This window comes from Mycteria americana, chromosome 3, assembly GCF_035582795.1.
Source record: "Mycteria americana isolate JAX WOST 10 ecotype Jacksonville Zoo and Gardens chromosome 3, USCA_MyAme_1.0, whole genome shotgun sequence".
In the NCBI taxonomy this organism is placed as follows: domain Eukaryota; kingdom Metazoa; phylum Chordata; class Aves; order Ciconiiformes; family Ciconiidae; genus Mycteria; species Mycteria americana.
The window spans coordinates 87,625,075-87,644,849 of record NC_134367.1 but is presented as its reverse complement, the minus strand read 5'-3'; the positions used below and the strand labels follow the sequence as shown (position 1 = coordinate 87,644,849).

The following is a 19,775-nucleotide window of genomic DNA, read 5'->3' as shown; positions in this document are numbered from 1 at the left end:
TCTTTTATCATGGCCAATGCTAGGCCTTCACAAATTAGGCAGATGCCTGGGACATAGCAGAACAGCCCTGAGGGTGTCCTGAGGTGTCCTCAGGGCTCCTTCCTGTCCGGCTGGAACAGATGCGCTCTCTGCTCTCTCCGTTCCGCTGCTCAGAGAGGTCTGCAGTGCCAACTGGCACAAGCTCTCCCTAGTTCTCACTGGAAAAACTACATGAAGTGTCCAGCATAAGGCAGAGGAAGAGGCAGATTCCCTGTTGCTGTCGGTAGAGGAGTAAGAAGAAGGTGACACACTTTCCCCACCAGTGTCTTTCACCACCGACTCCCCCCCTTCCTTCGCTATCCCATTAGCCCACATTCTCTTCCTGCCCAGCCCTCCAGTGCTGCCTAATCTCATTTACAGGGGCTGCTGCCAGATCTGCTGGCAGCTGCAGTTTCTTGGCCGCTGTTTTCGGTGAGCGAGCCGAGAGCGCCGAGCAGAGCAGGAGAAGGGAGGAGGAGGAGGAGGAGGAGGAGGAGGGCTGCTGTGCGGCGGAGCGGCAGCAACAGCAACAGCGGCAGCGGCGGCAGCAGCAGCACCTTTGACGTGCCCGTCCCCCACGTGACGGCCGCTCCATTGCGGGGAGGGAGCTGAGCTGCCGCCGCTCCGGCAGAGCGGGGGAGAGCCGCAGCCTCGGCGGCGGCGGCGGCACCGGCAGCAGCGCCTCCGCCCGCAGTGTGTGTGTGTGTGTGTGTGATGAGCGATCGCCGCGTCCCTCCGCCCGCTGCCGGCTGACACCGACCGCGCGGGGCGCGCCAGGAGCAGCAGGAGGAGGCGAGGAGCCGCGGCCACCGCGCAGTGACCTTGGCCCAGGAGGTAAACGAGCCGGGCGGGGAGCCGCGCTCCGCTCCGCGCTGCTCCGCGCCCCCGCCGCGTGCCGCCTGGGGGGAGGCCGGGGCGCCGCCGTCAGCCGCCCGGGCGCCGCTGCCGCTGTCCGCGGTGCTGAAACGGCGGGCGCCGCGCCGGGCTCCGCGCCGCCCCGGGCTCCCCGCCGGGCGAGCCGGTTCCCCCGGCCATTTGCCGCCAGAGGCGCGCACCCAGGGCCGGGCAGTGCGGGGGCAGGGCAGGGCAGGGCAGGGCAGGGGGAGCCGCCGCTGTGGGCGAGGTGCAGTGCAGCCCGCACGCGAGAGGTCTGGGGGGCAGGTGAGGGCTCCGGAGGCGAGTGTTCGGAGTGGAGCTCAGCCCTCCGGGCTCCCCGCAACCGCCGGTGCGGTCTGTAGATGGAGCACATTCTTACACCTGCGTGCAAAGCCGGAGCTACGGCATGATCTGAGCTCTTGCTTAGTGCAGCTCCCGTGTGACCGGGGGGAGGGCGGGGAGGAGACGGGGCTGGCGGCGGAGCCGGTGTTTTGCAGTGAAGTACGATGAAAGTAGGTGAAAGCAGCCGGAAAGGTTTTGTGGCTTGGCTCTTCCTTCCCCCCCGTCACCTGCTTCCCTCCCCCGGCACCTGTGTAAGGGCACGCAGGGGCTGGGGAATTAGAGACAAGTTTAAGGCGTCTGCTTTGCTTTTTGTGCGTTTGGGGGCTGTGAAAGTTGCTGTGGCCCGAGCCGTGAGGAGAGGGCACTGCTGAACACGCAGTCGCGGGCCGAGTCAGCCCTCCCAAAACTGTGGTCTCCAGACACAGCGCGGAGTATCCCTTGGTGAAGCCTGTGCAGGGGAGGAAGGACCGCTTTGTGAGGAGGCGTCTGCATGATATGGTGGTTAGTGGTATGTCAGGGAGCTATTTGGAGTGACAATTCATTAACGTTTAAATTAGATTAACATATTACATTCATTATTTACAGGCGAAAGAGAGTAATGACAGTAAATGGTGAATTAGCAGCTTTGCTCCAATGTAAATATCTGTTGGAGTAAGAGCACACACTGATTCTGATAACGTGCTGGTAGAAAGTCAGGGCCATTAATCATCAGGGAAGGAAGGAGACCTGAGGCCATGTCTCACTGAAACCATTTTTACCTTTTACAGTGCAACGTTCAAAAGCGGATCAAATTTGTGGGACATGGCACAAGGAAATAATTATGGGCAAAGCAGCAACGGGGTGGCTGATGAATCCCCAAACATGCTGGTGTACAGAAAGGTAAGCCTTTGTGTTTTCCAAAAGCTGAGGAAGGGACTTCGGGAAATGGTGAAGTCCTGGACTCTTTTGCCTAGCAAGTGAGGCCATTATTTTTGCTGTTTCTCTCCAATTTCATGAGTAGGTGCTGCTGCTGTGCTTTGCGTTGAATGGAGCAGTCTGCTTTCAGAACATGATCACCTGCCACTAATTTGGAATGTGTTGTGTCTGTTGACATTTGTGCTGCCTAACGCAGTTTAAATGGCGTGTGCAAAGTAGATCTCTATCCCAGGTACTACTGGTGACTCCTGTTTTGAGAAATGACTGGATCTGGTGTTCTAAATGGTAAAACACGCACACGTGTCAACTTTGCATCACGTTCAGAAACAATTGGTTTTCAGTTTGAAATGCTTGATGTATTTCATTTACTTTCTGCATTCATGCATATGATATTTGTGATGGTGGTGATGTGCAGAGACTGGAATATGTTTTGAGTTCAAGTGTTCACTTGTAAAATCTACTTGTAAAATTAATTCATATATTTTAAAGCTAGATATGAACTGTATAATACAATGTTTTGTATTTCTGTCTCTGGGCAAAGATTTTCAGAGTGCAGGGAAGTCAGAACCATTAACTTATTTCATATGAGGGGGAAAAACTGATTAAAGATGTTACTTATTTGCAGTCGCCACAACTTAGAAAAACCCCAAACACATACACTCCAGGGATTCTCTCTGGGAAGGATTTCTAATGTAGTTATTCTAATAGCATCAATACACAAATTTCCCGACATTGAACTCCAGTAGTGGGGCTTATTTAGCCACTGTGCTTTCATTTAAGTGACAGTAAATGTTTGGGGATTTTGAGATGCATTTATACATTTATTTTTTTTATGAAGCTTTAATCGTATTTATCAAAAAAGAGTAACAAAATAAATTCTAATAATAATGGAGAAAAATAACTTTGCTGTCACAAACTGAAATACATAATTATGCAACTACTTGTTTATTCCTAGAACACAGTGTTTTCTAACTTGTTTGTGGTTGTTTTTATCAGGTGGAAAAAATCAATATTTTTACTTTGTTAGAGGCATTGACTTTTCTTTTTGTAACTTAACTGTAATAGAAAGCATCTGATACACACTCAGTTTAGTCCTTGAGGTGAATTGAGGTATCATCAGTAACTGTGGTAAGCGTTCTTTTCCCAGAAATTAAAAAATAGTCTCAAGTTGAAGTCTGATGCATGCTTTTATCTCTTTCTATTTTCAAATATGTTGCTGATTTCAGTTAGTTGGTCATATTTGCTATTTTGAAAAATTAGGCTCTTTTTACATAAGTGAATGAATTTATGAACTTCCCTTAGTTATCCATCTATGTAAGATGCACATCTAGAAAAATATGGGGTTACCTTGCCATTAACACCACAAGTGTGTTTCAAAATGCAATTGTATGCATGAATTTATATGTGAAAATATGCTGCATATATTAAGAGCAATATACCAAAGCTTATATTGTTCTTCATAGGTTTTTGATCTGTCTAAACAGAATCTTTCCACGTATGTCATGTACTTCCACGCTGAGAAAGAAGTTGTTTCTCAGCTTATTTAGTACACGGAGGGGGAACACAGAGAAACTGTTTCTTTTCTCCCGTGGTGACTTTGTCTGAGGAACTGGTCAAGCTTGTGTTCCATTATATTTAGTGTGACTTCATGCCAAAATTTTAACATTGCCCCTGAGCAGCCTCCAGATTGAAATGGAACTGCCAAAGCAAGTGACGAGAATCCTGGTGATACAGGGGAAATTTGAAAATGGGGAGCGGGGATAGGACACACAACCTCAGGTGTATGCTCAGCAAATCAAAGCATCAAACACCTTTTCAGTTGTCTGTAAATCGGCGGTAAAGGGATGATATCAGTTTGTCTCTTCCAGCGTAGCAGTGGTCCTTCCCTTGTTGTCGCTGAAGTGCAAGTGGTGCACTGAGCGTTAAACTTCCGAAGAGCGCTGACCTTCTACAGCATTACCTGCCGTATTTATTTTTGTACATGTCAACTTATTTTTGAGGCATGGTGAATCAAAAGATCATTTAAGATTGTGTACACTGGTGTTAGAGTACAGAGAGAAAACTAAGTAGTTTTTCCTTTGGCAGTATTCAAGGAACAGGCAACAAAATAATAGATAACTTTTAAAAAAGTCACCTTCCTTTTTCTGCAGTATGATATAGCTGTCATCAAATGTGTTATAAATTCTGTGTCTAGAACAGACAGGATAGTGAGAGGAGGACAGTTAGGTGGAAATAATTTCACTTCAGAATATATAATCTCTGAGTATAATTCTTTAATAGCAACAACTAAATCACAGGATTCCTTGTAATACATTTGAAAACACAATACTTCTCTGTCTGTCATTGTGTTGGAAATGAAAGTATTCTGCAGAGTGAACAAAGAACTAGATCTGCCAGCTTCATGAAGGACTTTTTTTTTTTTTTTTGGCCAACTGGAAAAGTATTAATAGTTGCTAGAAAAAAAATGTAAATGTGCTATTGGCTGGCTTCAGAAGGAAACTGAATTTGAAGTCTTATATTTTGAATAATGTTGCTGAAGTCCACAACTGCGGCAATGCTTTCTTCCAGTAGTTTATACAACATCAAGACGTGGAATAGCACATATTTTGTGATATGTATACCTACAAGGAGTAGATGGGGCATCTCTTACTACTTGTGTTAACGAAGAACTAAAATTTGGCCATGCTGAGTGAAGACCATTACTTTGGCTATAAACCACAATTTTGTAATCTGGTAATTCTGCTAGTCTGTCTAACTTTCAGACACAATCTGAACTAAGTATGTTCTAAACTACATGGAGTTGCAGCCCTGGGTTTCCTGAATCCTGATTCTGTCAGGAGCATTTTATAGAAAATTCTATACAAAATGAAGTTCTGGTGTTTACAAATCCAGTATTTAAGGCTTGAATTGTTATAGAATCAGTATTGCACTTTAAATTGCAAACTCTTGACAAAAAAGGCTGCTGTTCTAGTTTTTTAACATATATTTCGTTCATGATTAGTTACTTATTTGAAAGGTTGAAGAAAGATGGATTATCAAATTGTAATCTAGAGTAATATGGAGTGTAGATAGCCTGTTATTCTCATAGTAGCTTGTATTCATAGACAAAGACGGGTTTCACTGCATTTTGCTTTCGGATATGAATTTTTTTTTTTTAAAATCAGCATAGGATAATTAAATATTCAGTGCATACACAACTTAGAATTACTTATTTGAATCTGTGATGGAAAAGACAGCAGCACAGATAAATAGTTCCTTATATCATTTTTACACTGCCTTTTAAGATGCTTGTGTCAGTGTTTTTATGCCTTGGGGAATAGTTTTTATTTTAATAGCATGTCAGCTGCATTATTCTTTTTGGCTATCAGCCTAATTATAAAGTAATGACATGTGACACATCGTTGGTACTGACATACCTTAGAAAAAGTCCTGAATTTTTCTGCTAGTAGCCTGAGGCAAACATGAAAAATGTAAAACCCCTGCTTTTACTTCCTCTCCAACAGAGTCCATTCCAGTCAGCAATTAAAAGAGATAAGACACTAGAATCCGTAGTATTTTAATATCACAAGTTGTTCATACAGAAATCTCGGATTTCAGCAACTATAACTTACTGCTGCAAGCTATTTCTTAAAGAAGAAACTTGAGATGTAATATAAGGCCCATATTGTGCAGCTTTTCTAAGTTTCAGAGCCTGATCTGCCTTTTTGGTTTTTTAATCTCATGCATGGCACAAATAATTAAAAGAATAAGAGCTGTGTTTGAGGAACTTCCATTTTAGACCTACTGCTGGTCCTGCTAAACCTTTGTTTATCTTTCTGGTCTGTACTTTTCTTACTTTTTTAGTCGAACATGTGCAAGGATTAGGAGTTCTAATTTGTAAGTTTAATGGTTATTGTATTGCTGTCTGAACTAGCTTCATTTGAGACATGATAGCTTTATTTTGTAGCAATAAGATTAGCCTTGTCTGAATAATATTATTCTTGTGACTGAGACTTTGATTCTCTACCTTCCTCACTGCCCCGAGTGTGAAAATAGCTTTTGCCAAAGTTGATTAGAATTACTAACAGTTGGGGCTTTCAATGCTGTAATGAAGATAATAAGGTGTTTGTTCTGTTCTTGTGACAATTGTTGAAGGTCATGTATGCCAGTACTCATGTATAGCAAGGGCGGAATTTGTAATCTCAAGCTACTTCTTAGTTTACTGTGATCTGATATTCTTCATAGAAACTATGCCTCCAAAGTGTGATACTTAGCAAATGTTGTTGTAAAGGAGCAATAGCCATACAGTGACAACATTGGAGGCAATAGCGAGCACCACCTTCTAATAACCATTCTCCTCTCCTCTGCTTGTACCAGAGGTGACTTCCAGGGTAGTGTGCAGATAATACTGTGTTCTCATGTGGCTTTTATCAACTGCTCCCTTAAAAAAGATTGTTGGAAGAAAATGATATCACAAATAACTGTATTCCTTAGAGCCTGTGAGACTGAGGAAGGACATGGTAGGTGAGATTTTTCTAAGTGCTGTCACTCCTTTAGGTAAGGGAAGAATTAGTCTGATACTATGCATTTCTGAATATGCCATTGCAACCTATGGAGGCATCTTGCTCCCAGTGTAAACTACTGAGTTTGGTACTACATTGCAAATGCCAGGGTACTCTAAGGTACTAGAGATAAGTGGGTTTTTGTTTTTTAATTAAATTACAGTATACCTTTACATTCGGTTGTTTCTTCTTCCGAGAACACAGAAGAGTGGTAATGTTGCAAGTCTTGGATCCTGGTCTTGGTTTTATTCCAACACTCATCATTATAGAATTGACAGAGAAAGGTCTACATTTGTGGACCTCAGGAGTTCCAGCTGTAGGAAGAACAGAATTTACCTCCCTATCCAGTGTGAATGTTATGAGGATGTTGTCATAGTTCCGGAGTAGTTAGCTGATAGTGAAGTAAGCTATTACATAGGTAATATTTACAGGGCAGAAACTTAATACTGAAGGACAGAATAGTTGCTAGATGCTGTGGAGTGCCTTTCACGTGGTGAGACCTCATGTTTCCCTGTACGCTCTCACCCTCATGTTTTGTATCTACCCCCTGTGCAGTGATTCACTTTGATGCTGTATCCTCTCCTGGAATGGTTATTGTTAGTACTAGGTGTAGCATGTATGTTTTGGTATCACTTGTGATAGGAGCAGTAGAAAGGATTTGATTGTCCTCACAACTACACAGAACCACTGAAAATGCCAAGGGAACCTGATATGCCTACCTCGGTCTGCAGGTGGCTAGGTCAGTGAGAGGGGCGCCTGCCCTGTGTATTTGCTTTGGTGATTCCTGCGGGTGTTTCCCATCCTTTCTGTTCTCTTCCTTCCACTAGGCGTAGAAGCGTATCAAGTGGTATTGCAGCGAGAGGTTTACTGCTGCTTACTGTTCTGCGCTTGATGTGCTCGGATCGCTGGCATTACTGTCAAATGCGAAAACCCCACTGAATTCTGTGCCACCATGTTACTTCCTTTCTCCATCCCACATGTGCTGTCTGAAAACTGTATGTGCCTGTTTTGATTGTGCATTGTCATTTTCAGTTTCTCTGCTTCTTTTCCTTTGAAGCAGGCTACGTTTGTAGCTATGGAAACAATGATGCTATTGATAGTGACGTGCAATACGGAGTGAGAAATTGTTTGTTTTGGAGTTTGGAGTTCTGTTTTCTTTTACTTCAGACTTATAACGCTCTTTGTGGACTGCAGGAATTTTTATAGCAACCTCTATCATACGGTAACATTTGACAGATTCCCACCAAAGCTGATATGAACTATAATGAGGCCACATTAAAATACTTGCGTGTAAATACAACTTGTTAAAATGTGGCTATTTTCCCAATTCAGGAATCACAAACCAATTGAAGCATAGTTGTAATTTTTAGTATAGGAAGCACTACACCAGCTTCCTCAAATCAGTCTGTAAAAGCTGCTAAAAGAGAAGAAATTTGGCTTATGAAGTCCATTTACAAATCTAAGTCCCAGGTCAAGCCTAGAAAGAACAGAATAAAGTCACCAGCAGAATATGTCTAATTATTTTTTACATGCTATAAAACTTTTCAGACAAAGTGTTGGGGAAAGGTAAAGACTGCAGATATATAATAATAGAGTGTGAACAATAGCTGGTTTTCAATTATAGCTCTAAAAAAATAAAGCTTGTACAAGAGAGATGCATATAATTATTCTCTGTGTTACAGATGGGTAAACTGAGGCATGACAGTGACATATCAGAGCAGTGGAAAAGCTAAAAATCCTTTTTTTGGTAAAATCGAGCAAACTATTTTCTACAGAAGAGGGGGACCATTAAGGCTGAGCTTGCAAAATACTACCTGGAATGGCTTCCATTATTCTTTTTTTTTTAAATGGAAATAGATTGCAGTAGTAGGGGGAAGAAGTTGGGAATGTAGGATGCCTTTTGTCGACTTTGATCAAGGCAAAAAAAGTCTGGATTTTAATAGTGCTAATATGAACCTTACAAAAATGAATAAGGGAAGAAAACTTTGAGGGTGGGATTAGTAGGGGGAGGAGATTGACCACTTTAGAAAAACATCTTCAAATGAAACTTTGAGATGATAGTGCAGTGAAGAAAAAGTACATGTACAATTTTTCATGGCGAAGGGATCGGCCAAGAATTTTGATTTTTTTGTTCTTGATTGCCAGCAGCTCTAAAAAAAAGTTGGAGATGAAAAGGTTGAGCTAGTTATTAAAGTACGTGTTGGTTATAAGAGTAACTGGAATAGATATAGTGGGAATGAGGTTGGCTGGGAAGCCACAGGGGATGTTAGTCCTTGGAGCTGAACTGTCCGAGAAGCAGAATTGGGAACTGTAACTTCATCTGGAGGGTGAGAACTGCCTGGAGTTAGCGCAGGAGAGCAGGCTGGCCAAGAAATGGAGCTGTAGGAACAGGTATAGGAGCATCTCATAAAGCCATTGTAACTGTCAGTGAAGCTTTTACTAGATAACATACAGACTTCTTAACTAACAGGGGTGGGAGCTTGGCATCTGGACTATTTAGCCTCCTAAAATTTGGGGCCTGTTTTGTGCTTGTGTGTGTGTATATCTATGTTTGAAAGCTTCCTTTGTCAGATGCTGCTATGGATCTCTCCCAGTTTGTTTGTAAGGCTCTGTGTATCTCCGAGAAGACAGCTTTATGGGCTGAGTTTCAGAGAAGGTGCTTTGTCTGTGAAGGTGATCAGGGCATCAAAAGCCAGAGACATCACTCTTGCTTTTTCTTACTGTTGTTACCTGCTGTTCCTTCAAATATACTTCTGGCTAAAAGTCTATTGCTGATGAATAGGAACTGGAGAGATAACACCATAATGTATATTTTATCCATATTTTTCCAATGAAGATGCCTGTTTTTCAAGATTTTTATAATTGTGCTATTTCTACTCAATTGAGGACATCTTTGATAGCCATTAAATGAAATTTGAAGTGTATTAGATCCACAGTGTCATTCAAATGAGAAATCCTTTTGGGGAAGTCTCTAAGAATTTATTGTGTTGTATTCATATCGAAGGTGTGCTGGTTTACTTCTGAAAAACCTTAAGCAAGAGCCAAATAGTCCCCAAGGACCATCCAGATAGAAATTTATCCATCACAGTGAAATCATCGTTCTCCTGGCATTCTTGTACCATTTCTACTGAAACTGGGTAAAATACGAATTTTGAAACTGTATTAACTCTTCTGCATTACTTCTGCTGGAGCTGTGTGTTTGCTTTCTTCTTCCTTTGACCCGTGCTGAATCCTGTTTGACTCGCATAGTGTGAAGTTCTAGGGAGGAGGGATTGTGCCACACCGGAAGAGCTAGCAAACACAGCAGATCTCTTCACAATGCGGTTCAGATGTGCAAGGGTTATCTAGCTGAAAGTGAAGATTGCTCCTTATAACACCAAAGGATTTGTTTTTTCTTTCTGTTCCAGTTATTCTTAATGACGTAGATGGTTGTATAATGTGAATGTACATGTATGTACACGCACTTGTTGTATTTCAGTAGTCTAACCTAACAAATGGAGTGGCAGTTATAAGTATCCTCTCAGCAGTGCAGAGTCCTGCTGCCGTGGGACAAGCAGTGGCAGTGGGGTGGGTCTGCTTTCGTGACAGAGTCTGTGGGGTCAGGACTCTTACTGGCATGTCGCTTCTGTGGCCGTTATGCTTTTGTGACCTTTCTTCGTTGTTGATTACATAGCAATCCACAGTAAAAAAAGAAAGTATACATACATCTGCCATGGATGTAATATTTTGGAAGGAATATTATGCCAGCCAGGCCCACTTTTATTGTGATCTGATTATTGATTCATAATTGATCATAATTGAATAATCATGAACCAAAGGTTGTATTAGAGGGCATTTAAATATATAATAGGTTTTGACAATATCTCATGTATATGATGTAACACTGTTGTACTTCGTCTTCCACACTGTAAAAATGAATTGCACTAAAGTATTTCAAATAGCTGTTATTTAAAAGCACCCTAAATTCTGGTGGAAAACCACAGTTTTTCTGATCTACTTTTGTATCAGGATGAATAAGCAGTTTATTGAATGCCTTTGGAAAGAAAGACATATTAGTGCTTCTTAACACCTACACTTCTCTGAACTACAGACTGTAAGAGGTATTAACCACTGGTGAGCTAGATTTTGCCCTCAGATGTAGATTCACGGCATCTCTTGATATCAGCAGGAGCCATACAATTGCATTTGATACAGAATCAATATCAACAAGAAGAATGACAAAGCTTAATAATAAACCCTCAAAATTACACAAACTTGAGGCAGGTATTTTACAATAAGAATTCTCTTTATGTTGTACGATTTTGTCTGTATGGAGGAGAAAATACAGAACATTTCGTGGCTGTACCACAAAATGCCTGATATTGGCACGTATAGTGCTGCAGGCATGTAAGTGTGATCTGAAGAATAAGTTCAGAATTGTAAAACAGGATTGCTTCTTAGTAGCAAATGGAAAACTTAGTGTATGAATAATGCTATCATACAGGACTATACTAAGATTTCTGTATGGCTTGAGTAGTTTGTTTTAGCTGTGTCACCTGTAAAATAGGTGGTCTGCAGTATAATTAAACTCATCTTAGTGAAAATCTGTGAAGATCAACTGTTTACTTTGTACAGAGGACCTTAAATTTATCAAAGTACTACATTAGATGGTAAAGTACTATGGTCATAGGAATGCAGTTTTAGACAATTAGAATACTATAAACAACAAGAGTTCTACCCAGCTGCTCACAGTATTACTAGCTTTCAAATGTCTCTGCTTTTTTAAGAGTTACTAAGCAACAACAAATCTCATTCAAGTCACTGGGAGCTAAAGGTTTTTAGTACCTTTTCGTAAATCATGTCTATTACTCTGTGGAATCATCACACTACCTGAATGAAATATTTAGATTCTGGCTCCTGTGGTCTGGAGGGAACACCACTGCCCATCAGAGTAGAAGAGCCATACTAATGCCCAGTAAAGTTAATGCATTGGTTCGGTTTCCAAGAGAGAGGAGAAATACCTTTGGCTTGTTTAAAACAGGGATAAATGATACAGTGCTTTATCTGTGCTCATTTCTTAAAAACCCGTAGTACGAGAATAGTATCTCTGCTACAGGAAAATCTTTTCAAAGTTTAAGCAACTGTTCTGTTCTACAGACAGTTGTGACCTGAAGCACTTTGGTTCATTTATAGTGGGGAAAAAGTAGTTCTGATTTGGCCTTCTCTTTGCCATCAACTCCACTTCTATAGCATTACTTTTGGATGTTGAAGTTCATGTTCAGCTGTTTAAGAACAGGACAGTGTGTTCAGTATATTGAGGTAGTGTTTGGATCTCGTTTTGAGGTACATTCAGAAGAAAAGTGTGTGGATGTGTTCTATTTATATAGTTGTGTTTGTATTTGTGTTGACGCATCTGTAGCTGTCATGCCATTAACCTTTAAGCAGAAACTTTGGTACGTAGTTGGTCAGGCAGGCCATAGCCTTTTTTCTGTTTAGAAATGGAGGGCTACCTCTGATTCCATGACACTGGACTTGACAATCCTTTCTAGTTCCATATTTCAACGTTCAGGAGCTCTCACTTTAAACTACAGAAAATAAGACATGTAGTACAGGTATAAATGTGTAACCGTGGATTGCTTCTGAAGGTTCTACCTTTCCTTCCAACTCGCTGATGTCTGTTATCTAAATGAAGACAAACACAGATGCTGAGATGTCAGTTTATGTTCTCTGGAAGGGTGTTAGCACAGGACTTTGACTTGCCTTTTTTTTTTTTTTTTCTTTAAATGTATTGAAGAACGATACTTCTTGTGTCCCCTTCCAACAGGAATTCTACCCTTTTTGTCCTGTGAAATCATTTCTTTAAGTAGATCATTTTATGGGGCTTACTCTTGGTCACTCTCAGCAGTATTAAATCACGTGGAGTAGGTTCAAGGACAAAACGCTGCGTGTGAGGCACCGAAAGAAAAATATTTAGCGTCACATCATTCTGTCACTTGCAATATATTTGTCTTCATGCGAGCCGTACCACCAATTGCTCTGCCTGGCGAATATGGCAAGGTAAGCGGGGCTGAAGGAGCCCGCCGGGCCCGTGCAGGTGCTTGTGGACACGGTGCCGGAGTTCACTAGGTGGTGCTCTTCCCCCTGGGTAGCGAGCAAACATCCGCAGGGCTGCCGGGGGGAGTCTCTTGGGGAAGGCAGGAAGGCTGGTCTCATCAACAGTGTCCTCCATGCTAGGTGTTGATGTGGGTGTCCTGGTCAAACTGTTGATCGAGTCTGTTGATGGTGGGTTTAATTCATTGATGCTCGTTCTGCAGCTTCCAGGGTGGGAAGTCTCTACCGTCATCACGTGCTCATCAGCCAGCCTAAGTGCTGCTGTTTGTTGCCTGCACTCGTGTTACGCAAAGGAGGCTGCCGGGCTTAGTGTTCTGTTGGCAAATTGAAAATATAATTTTTGTGCATGAAATTTACAATCTAAGTATAAAACAAGAGGTGGCCAAGTGATTTGGGGAGACTAGTCAGAACAGGCTGAGACTCGGTAATTTCCCTTTTTTCCCCTCAATGCATGGAATGGTCTTTACATCACCTTCAGAACAGTATTTGAGGATCACCAAAATGGAAGTGAAGCTTGCTACAAATTTACAGTCGTTCACGTGATTTGGTCCAAATGTCACTGTTTTTGTTCTTTGTTATCTTGACAGGCTTAGCAAGAGGAAATATGTTTCTGTATGTTCTCACTTTTCTCCCTTATCCCACCTTTTTGACCTTTTCATATAATCCATACAGACATGGTAAATGGATTTCAGCTGAGTAGTCCACAGTTGACATGAATATATTAGCATCAATTTAAGTTTTAGCCATATTGTTGGTTACATTTAAATATTTTTGTCCTATTCTTTTTGCAAGCTATCTTGAATAGTACTTACAAGACGGACTACTTACATGCTTATGTATTAGCCAGTTAGACTTCAGAGTGTTACTAGAAACGTTCAGTGTGCTGTGTTATTGCATTGTTAGCTATCCTTGGGACGGGTACTTTCTTGAACATTTGAAGCATGTCGTAGATGCAGTTGAGGGGGAAAATGTCCCTCTTTTTTTTTTTTTTTTTTTTTTTTAAAGCTAAGCTCTTTCCTGTGTATACTGTAGAAGTAGAGGTGAAATTTTACTTTATTGATGTGGCCCTAAGTGCAGAGTAACTGCTGTTCTCACTCGGGTTATTAAGGTTAATTCCTTGAAAAGTAGTACCATGTGGTTCCTGTATCGGTGTATCCTGTATTGGCTACAGAAGTTCTTATGCGATGGTGTCCTGGTGGTAGTGTGCTAGAGGTGTGAATTCCAGCTTTTTTCAACTGAAGTAGGCTATATTGTAGAATGAATTAGATGAAACATTATGGGTTTTTTGTATTTTCCATTTTCCTTTCAAAGCAAGTAAATGTAATGATGACTTTTGAATGAATTGCCCTTCTACAAGCTAAATAAGTTTTCATAATTGACATATCAATTGTAACATTAACTATTAATGCAGTGAATGACTTCTGACAAGTAAGAATAAATGAGATAATAGTCATTAGCCAGCATAACACCTTTTTCCCGAAGGAAGATATGGATGTGGTGTCTTGAGGATATAATCTGCATTAGAACGCAGTGGAAAAGCAGTGGCAGATAGCATGTTATACTGAAATGCAACAGTAGCCATAGTTTTTGCTAATGCTAGGATGATTTGTGATGAGTGGTCTGTTACATCACTCTTCTAGTCTGTCAGATCGCAGCTGATTGCTTCGCTTTAAGACTGAATGCGATCGTGCAGAGGGAGACTCTGAGTGTGAGAGAAGGAGGGTTAAGTCTAGGTTGCACTGCTGAATGGTTTTGTATAAGTCACTCCATATCAAGCAAGCTGAAAGGCACACAGGCACTCTGTGCTTAAGTCCTTAGGATGCAGATAAGTAAGAGGTAGGCATTATTTTAAATAATACATGAAAGAGCATTTATCTTAAAAGTAAACAACCCCTCCCCACTTCTCTGAGTAGGAAGATTGGAACTGCAGAAACTCTGCATTTGTGCAGTGCTGTAAAAACTGTAAATTCCTCATGGCTGGAGAATTCTTGTAATATTACCAGAATGCGGTTTACTTAAGAGCAAGGAGAGTATCTAAAATCAAGTATTGCATTTAGAAAATTGGGCAGTGGGAACATGGATATGAATCATAGTTCTGCTGTCCTATTTGACAAAATGGTAGTAATTTGTCTGTTTCCCATTTGTAATTTGGAGATAATTCAGATGGATTATGAAGAGACACTGAGGATAAGATTAATTATATTGTTGGTCAGTGGTGATGGTATAGCGATGGCAGTGTTGCAATAATGAATTGTCCTGGTTTCGGCTGGGATAGAGTTAATTTTCTTCCTAGTAGCTGCTATAGTGCTGTGTTTTGGATTTAGGATGAATAATGTTGATAACACAGGGATGTTTTAGTTGTTGCTAAGCAGTGCTTACACTGGTCAAGGACTTTTCAGCTTCCCATGCTCTGCCAGGTGCACAAGAAGCTGGGAGGGGGCACAGCCAAGAGAGTTGATCCAAACTGGCCACAGGGCTATTCCATACCATATGGCATCATGCTCCGTATAGAAACTGGGGGAGTTGGCCGGGGGGAGCGATCGCTGCTCGGGGATGGGCTGGGTGTTGGTCGGTGGGTGGTGAGCGGTTGCATCACATTTTGTTCCTCTCTCACTCTCTTGTTGTTTTCCCTCTCAATACAATGTGTTGTTTTGTTGTGTGTGTCTGTCCTGTCCCCCTCCCTCAATTATTAAACTGTTCTTATCTCAACCCACGAGTTTTCCTACTTTTGCTCTTTTGATTCTCTCCCCCATCCCACCGGGGGGGGAAGGTGAGTGAGCAGCTGTGTGGGGCTTAGTTGCTGACTGGGGCTGAACCACAACACGAATATTGCCTTATTTTTCTGATACACCTTTTTTCCAGCTGTTTTTCACAATTCCCCTGTGATTCATTACAGATCTAACCTTTGACTTTCTGGCTAACAGATTTTGTATCCCTTTTGAGTGAGGTTTCATCAGCCTAGAGAACTTTGTCTGACTCCCAGTGGAGCGTTAAGTGGAGATACAGTGGCTAAATCTCCACATGGTGTGCTGATAGTATACTTTCTAGAGTAATTGCTTCTACTTCTTTACTTGCTTTGAATTCTTCATTGAGTGATGACAGAGGGAAAGGAGATGTACATGACCTACAGTACAGGCCCATCTGTGAAGACCAGATGGCATCTGTAACAATTTTTCCAATGATTTGGTTATTTTCCCTTCCATTTCCTGTAAATTGTCTAGGGGAAACTCATGTGCTGAAACAAGCAAGAGTAATGGAAGTGCTGACCTTTATTGATGGAATGGCATTTTGTGGTTTCTAACCGCTGCAGCCTAATCTCACTTCTGTAATGCCTATAAAGGCTGTGTTTGAAATAATATGTAATTCTATGGAATCCAAACATGGGGGGTTTTCGTGCCACTAAAAGAACAGAGGATATCTGTAACTAACAGTCTGATGCTGTGTTGGGTTTTGTGCTGTTTCTGGCTGTGTCCAAGAGAGGCATATGACAAATTACAATTTGACTGACCAAGCTTTTCCTTCTGCAATCACAAAAACTTTTTATGAGCCATCATACATTTATTTTTGCATCTTTAGTTCAATTTTCACTGCTTCAGTTCAGTATGGAAACCTAATAAAAAACTTTTATTAGCATAATTTTATTACATTGAATTTTTAGCCAAGTTCCCTGAGCAAGGAACCAAACTAAACACCCCATGCAGTTTATGTGGACTAAAGAAATGCACCTTATATGCAGGGCCAAGATTTTTTTTCTTAGTCTAATTAAAGTATTAGCAATCTAATCAGAGTTGCTATTCATCCAGTTAGAATACTCCACACAGATAGACACTCACATTTGTATCCCTAATTATCCAATTATTGCTAATTCCAAATATTAGAATAGTTAAAACTGATATACACAAACTGTTTAGTATCTATTTCTTTCTCTGGTGTTAGGCTCAACTTTTCCAGGCTTCTTAGGGTCCTAGGGTCAATGGTGCTAAGTTATCTTCTAGGAGGATGGTGAAGGGTTACACCTGCATCCTGACAGAAAGAGTATGATGTTGATATTGAGTATTTCTTCCTTGTTGCTCTTGATCTGCTTGTATTCATTGTTTTGTGTTTGCTAACGCAGTCGTCTTGCTTGCTCTTTCTTCGTTGCTCCCCGAGTTCCATTTTATATCAGAGTTTTACTATATATGGTATGTTTTACCCAGCTCCCAAGGGTGCATTCCTTTACCAGGAATTTTATGATATATGATTTGTATTTTTAGCCCTGGAGCCCAGGTGTCATCCTGTGCCAGTACTGTCAAAAGCCTCTACTATCATCTGCTGCTAGAACTTTTGGGGGCTTCTGTTACAGACCCCTATCTTTCTTCAACAGCCTTCAGGCTTCTTTAACATAAGTAATATTTTATTAGCGCATCCTTGTCATCCCCTTGTATTAGGGTCATTGAATTGTTCACTGTACAAAAACAATGATCCGTTAGAAAATCTGGGTATCTACAGATACATATGGATATAATGTTTTGGTAATGCCTTGCTGTTAATTTTGCTGGTATGTTACCAAAATTACCGTATAACAGTTTTCACAGAAAAAGACAAATTAGTCTGGCTGTAGACATGAAGGACTTTATTTAAAGCTTCTCATTTTTGCATTTTCTAAAGTAACGAGAGAGCCACAAGATTTGTCTTAGAAATCTTACATAGCCTGCAATCTGTGGACCACAACATACCAGTAAAACGGAGGTAAATATAACAGGTCAGATCTGCTAAAGAAGAAATTCTGTCCATGGCTATTATCCAAAAATAGTCACTTGTACAGACTGAGACTGTTAGTGAGTGTAATCTAAGAGGCCCCATTAAAAACCATGACCTTTAGCAAACAAGTGATTATTACCCCTGTCTTCTACTCAAGTCTTATAACTGGTGCCTGACTTTGCAGCAGTTTGAACTTTGCAATCATCTTAAATGAATGCAGGCGAAAGACCTTATTTAATAAAAAGCAGAAGCAGAATGATTTTGGACATAATTTGAACATCCTTTTGGATTAATGACATTTACAGTATTAATCAGAGACCCTGAAAATCACAGTTGTTGATGCTCAGAATAATTAAAGCATCTCAGCTGACAGTGTTGATGCTCTTGAATTGTGAGATCCATGAAAGGCAGTTTATTTGCACATAACTTTTCTTGTCTTTTCAAGTGCAGTCTGTCATCACTGACTATTTTTAAAAAAGGCTAAGAATTCCAATTCCATTGTGAGAGTGCAAAACTATATATTTTTTCTATTAATCAAGCAATATTGCTGTGAAAGCTACAACTCAGTAAATCAGCTAACAACAGCAAGTGATATTTATAGAAGCTCTGTTGGAACCAAGTAGCTTCTTAACCACTGCAACCAATGACTTCTGCTTGTTACTTTTAGGCACTAGAAAAGGAAATTCTAAACAAGAAAAACTCTCTCAGCTTATTTTAATAATAATTTACAAGGGCCTTTTTTTCAGTTTTGGCTATCCATATTTTTTCGTATCTTGAAGTGCTCACCACACTTTGTAGTCCAGATGAACACAGTCTTTGATTGTCTGTGCTTCACTAAGAAGGCAAAAGAAAATGCTTTTTATCTCACAGCCTGACAAATTGATTTTTTTCTAGAGTACTGTTGGATCTTACAACTTAAAAGTGGTGTGGTAATGTCCCAGATCTATTTCTGTTTACTGTTCCTCAAATGGAATTTGCAGTTTCTGAATTTTGTCTTTTTTGGAATCTTTTTGAAAGGAAGGAGACTTTTTTAAATACATACAAAGGTAAGGAGAATGTTTAATACACTATTTCATGACTAACTTCAACCATACTTCCTCAAAGGAAGTGTGTTTATTTTCTTTCACTTTTGAAGTACTTTGAGTTGCAATATTACACAAAGTTTTGAAATGGTTTCTATTGCTTTAGTACATCTTTTTTTTTTTATGTTTTTATTTTAGAGGAGGTATGTGGGTGATTGAAAACTAAGCTGTACGTCCTTGATTTTGCTTTGAAATACATGCTCAAATGTGGTTTTCATCAGTGCATGTCCTCAAAAAATGACATGATTTTTGCAAGCGCTAATCTGGTGGATGAATTGATGGATTTCCATGTGCAGGCTAGAGCATGACAAACAGCATGAAAAAACTTTCTTTGGCAATATCATATTATTTTATTATGTGAAATTACCTTGCTGGAGAAGAACTTATTTAGGGAAATAAATTACCAAAAGAACTTCGGCTTTTGTTACGCAGATTTGAGGGATCGAATATATGAACTGGTTGTTATTCTTATTTGCAGTTGCCATAAAGATGTTAACTGTTGTTCTGTTTGGGAGGCTCTTAAGTTTCAAAATTATATTTGTTCTCATATGACTCTGTATAACCATTTGCAATCACCGTTTCAATTCTTGGTCATCAGAAGCCTTGAAATGTTGTAAATATTACCTGTAGGTACTTGTCGGAACAAGCATTCCTGTAATTCTGTAAGTGACTGATGACTGTAAATACCCAGGCCAGTGTTTGCTTGAAAGAGATCTACTATTCAAGAGTATCCCAGTTGCAGAATAAAATACAAAACTTTATATTTAAATAACAGCAGCTCAAAAGCACAAGATCCTGATACAGTGGTTAAGTCTTAAATCTGCTAGAAAATGTTTTGGCACTATATGTATAGGGAGTATTCTGAACTACAGTTAGTAGAAAATAATAAAACATTTTTCTGACTGCATAGCCGTGACTATCTGAAGTTTGACAAATACGAATAACATTGTACAGGTCAGAGTAAGTTAGATGATCTTTAAAGGTCCCTTCCAAGCTAAACTATTCTAGTATTCTATGAACTCATCTGAAGGTGGTTTGGGTTTTGGTTTGTTTGGGTTTTTTTGTGTGTGGTTTTTTTTTTTTTTTTTTAACAAGGCTGATTCTCTAAGTCTTAGCAGGAGACAGACTTTAGAGTGTTGCGGAGCACTTATGATGCCAAAATGGTAAGGCA

General features: G+C 40.5%; 1 protein-coding gene across 1 annotated transcript in view; it reads left to right on the top strand.

Annotated features, from left to right (window-relative positions):
• Window positions 1-766: 766 nt before the first annotated feature.
• The window catches only part of RGS7 (regulator of G protein signaling 7), a 233,371-nt gene continuing 214,362 nt past the window's right edge, over window positions 767-19,775 (top strand). The window contains exons 1-2 of the mRNA XM_075497396.1: window positions 767-852; window positions 2,004-2,115. Coding sequence (XP_075353511.1) covers window positions 2,038-2,115 — 78 coding nt within the window. The 5' untranslated portion in view covers window positions 767-852; window positions 2,004-2,037. The remainder of the gene's footprint in view (window positions 853-2,003; window positions 2,116-19,775) is intronic.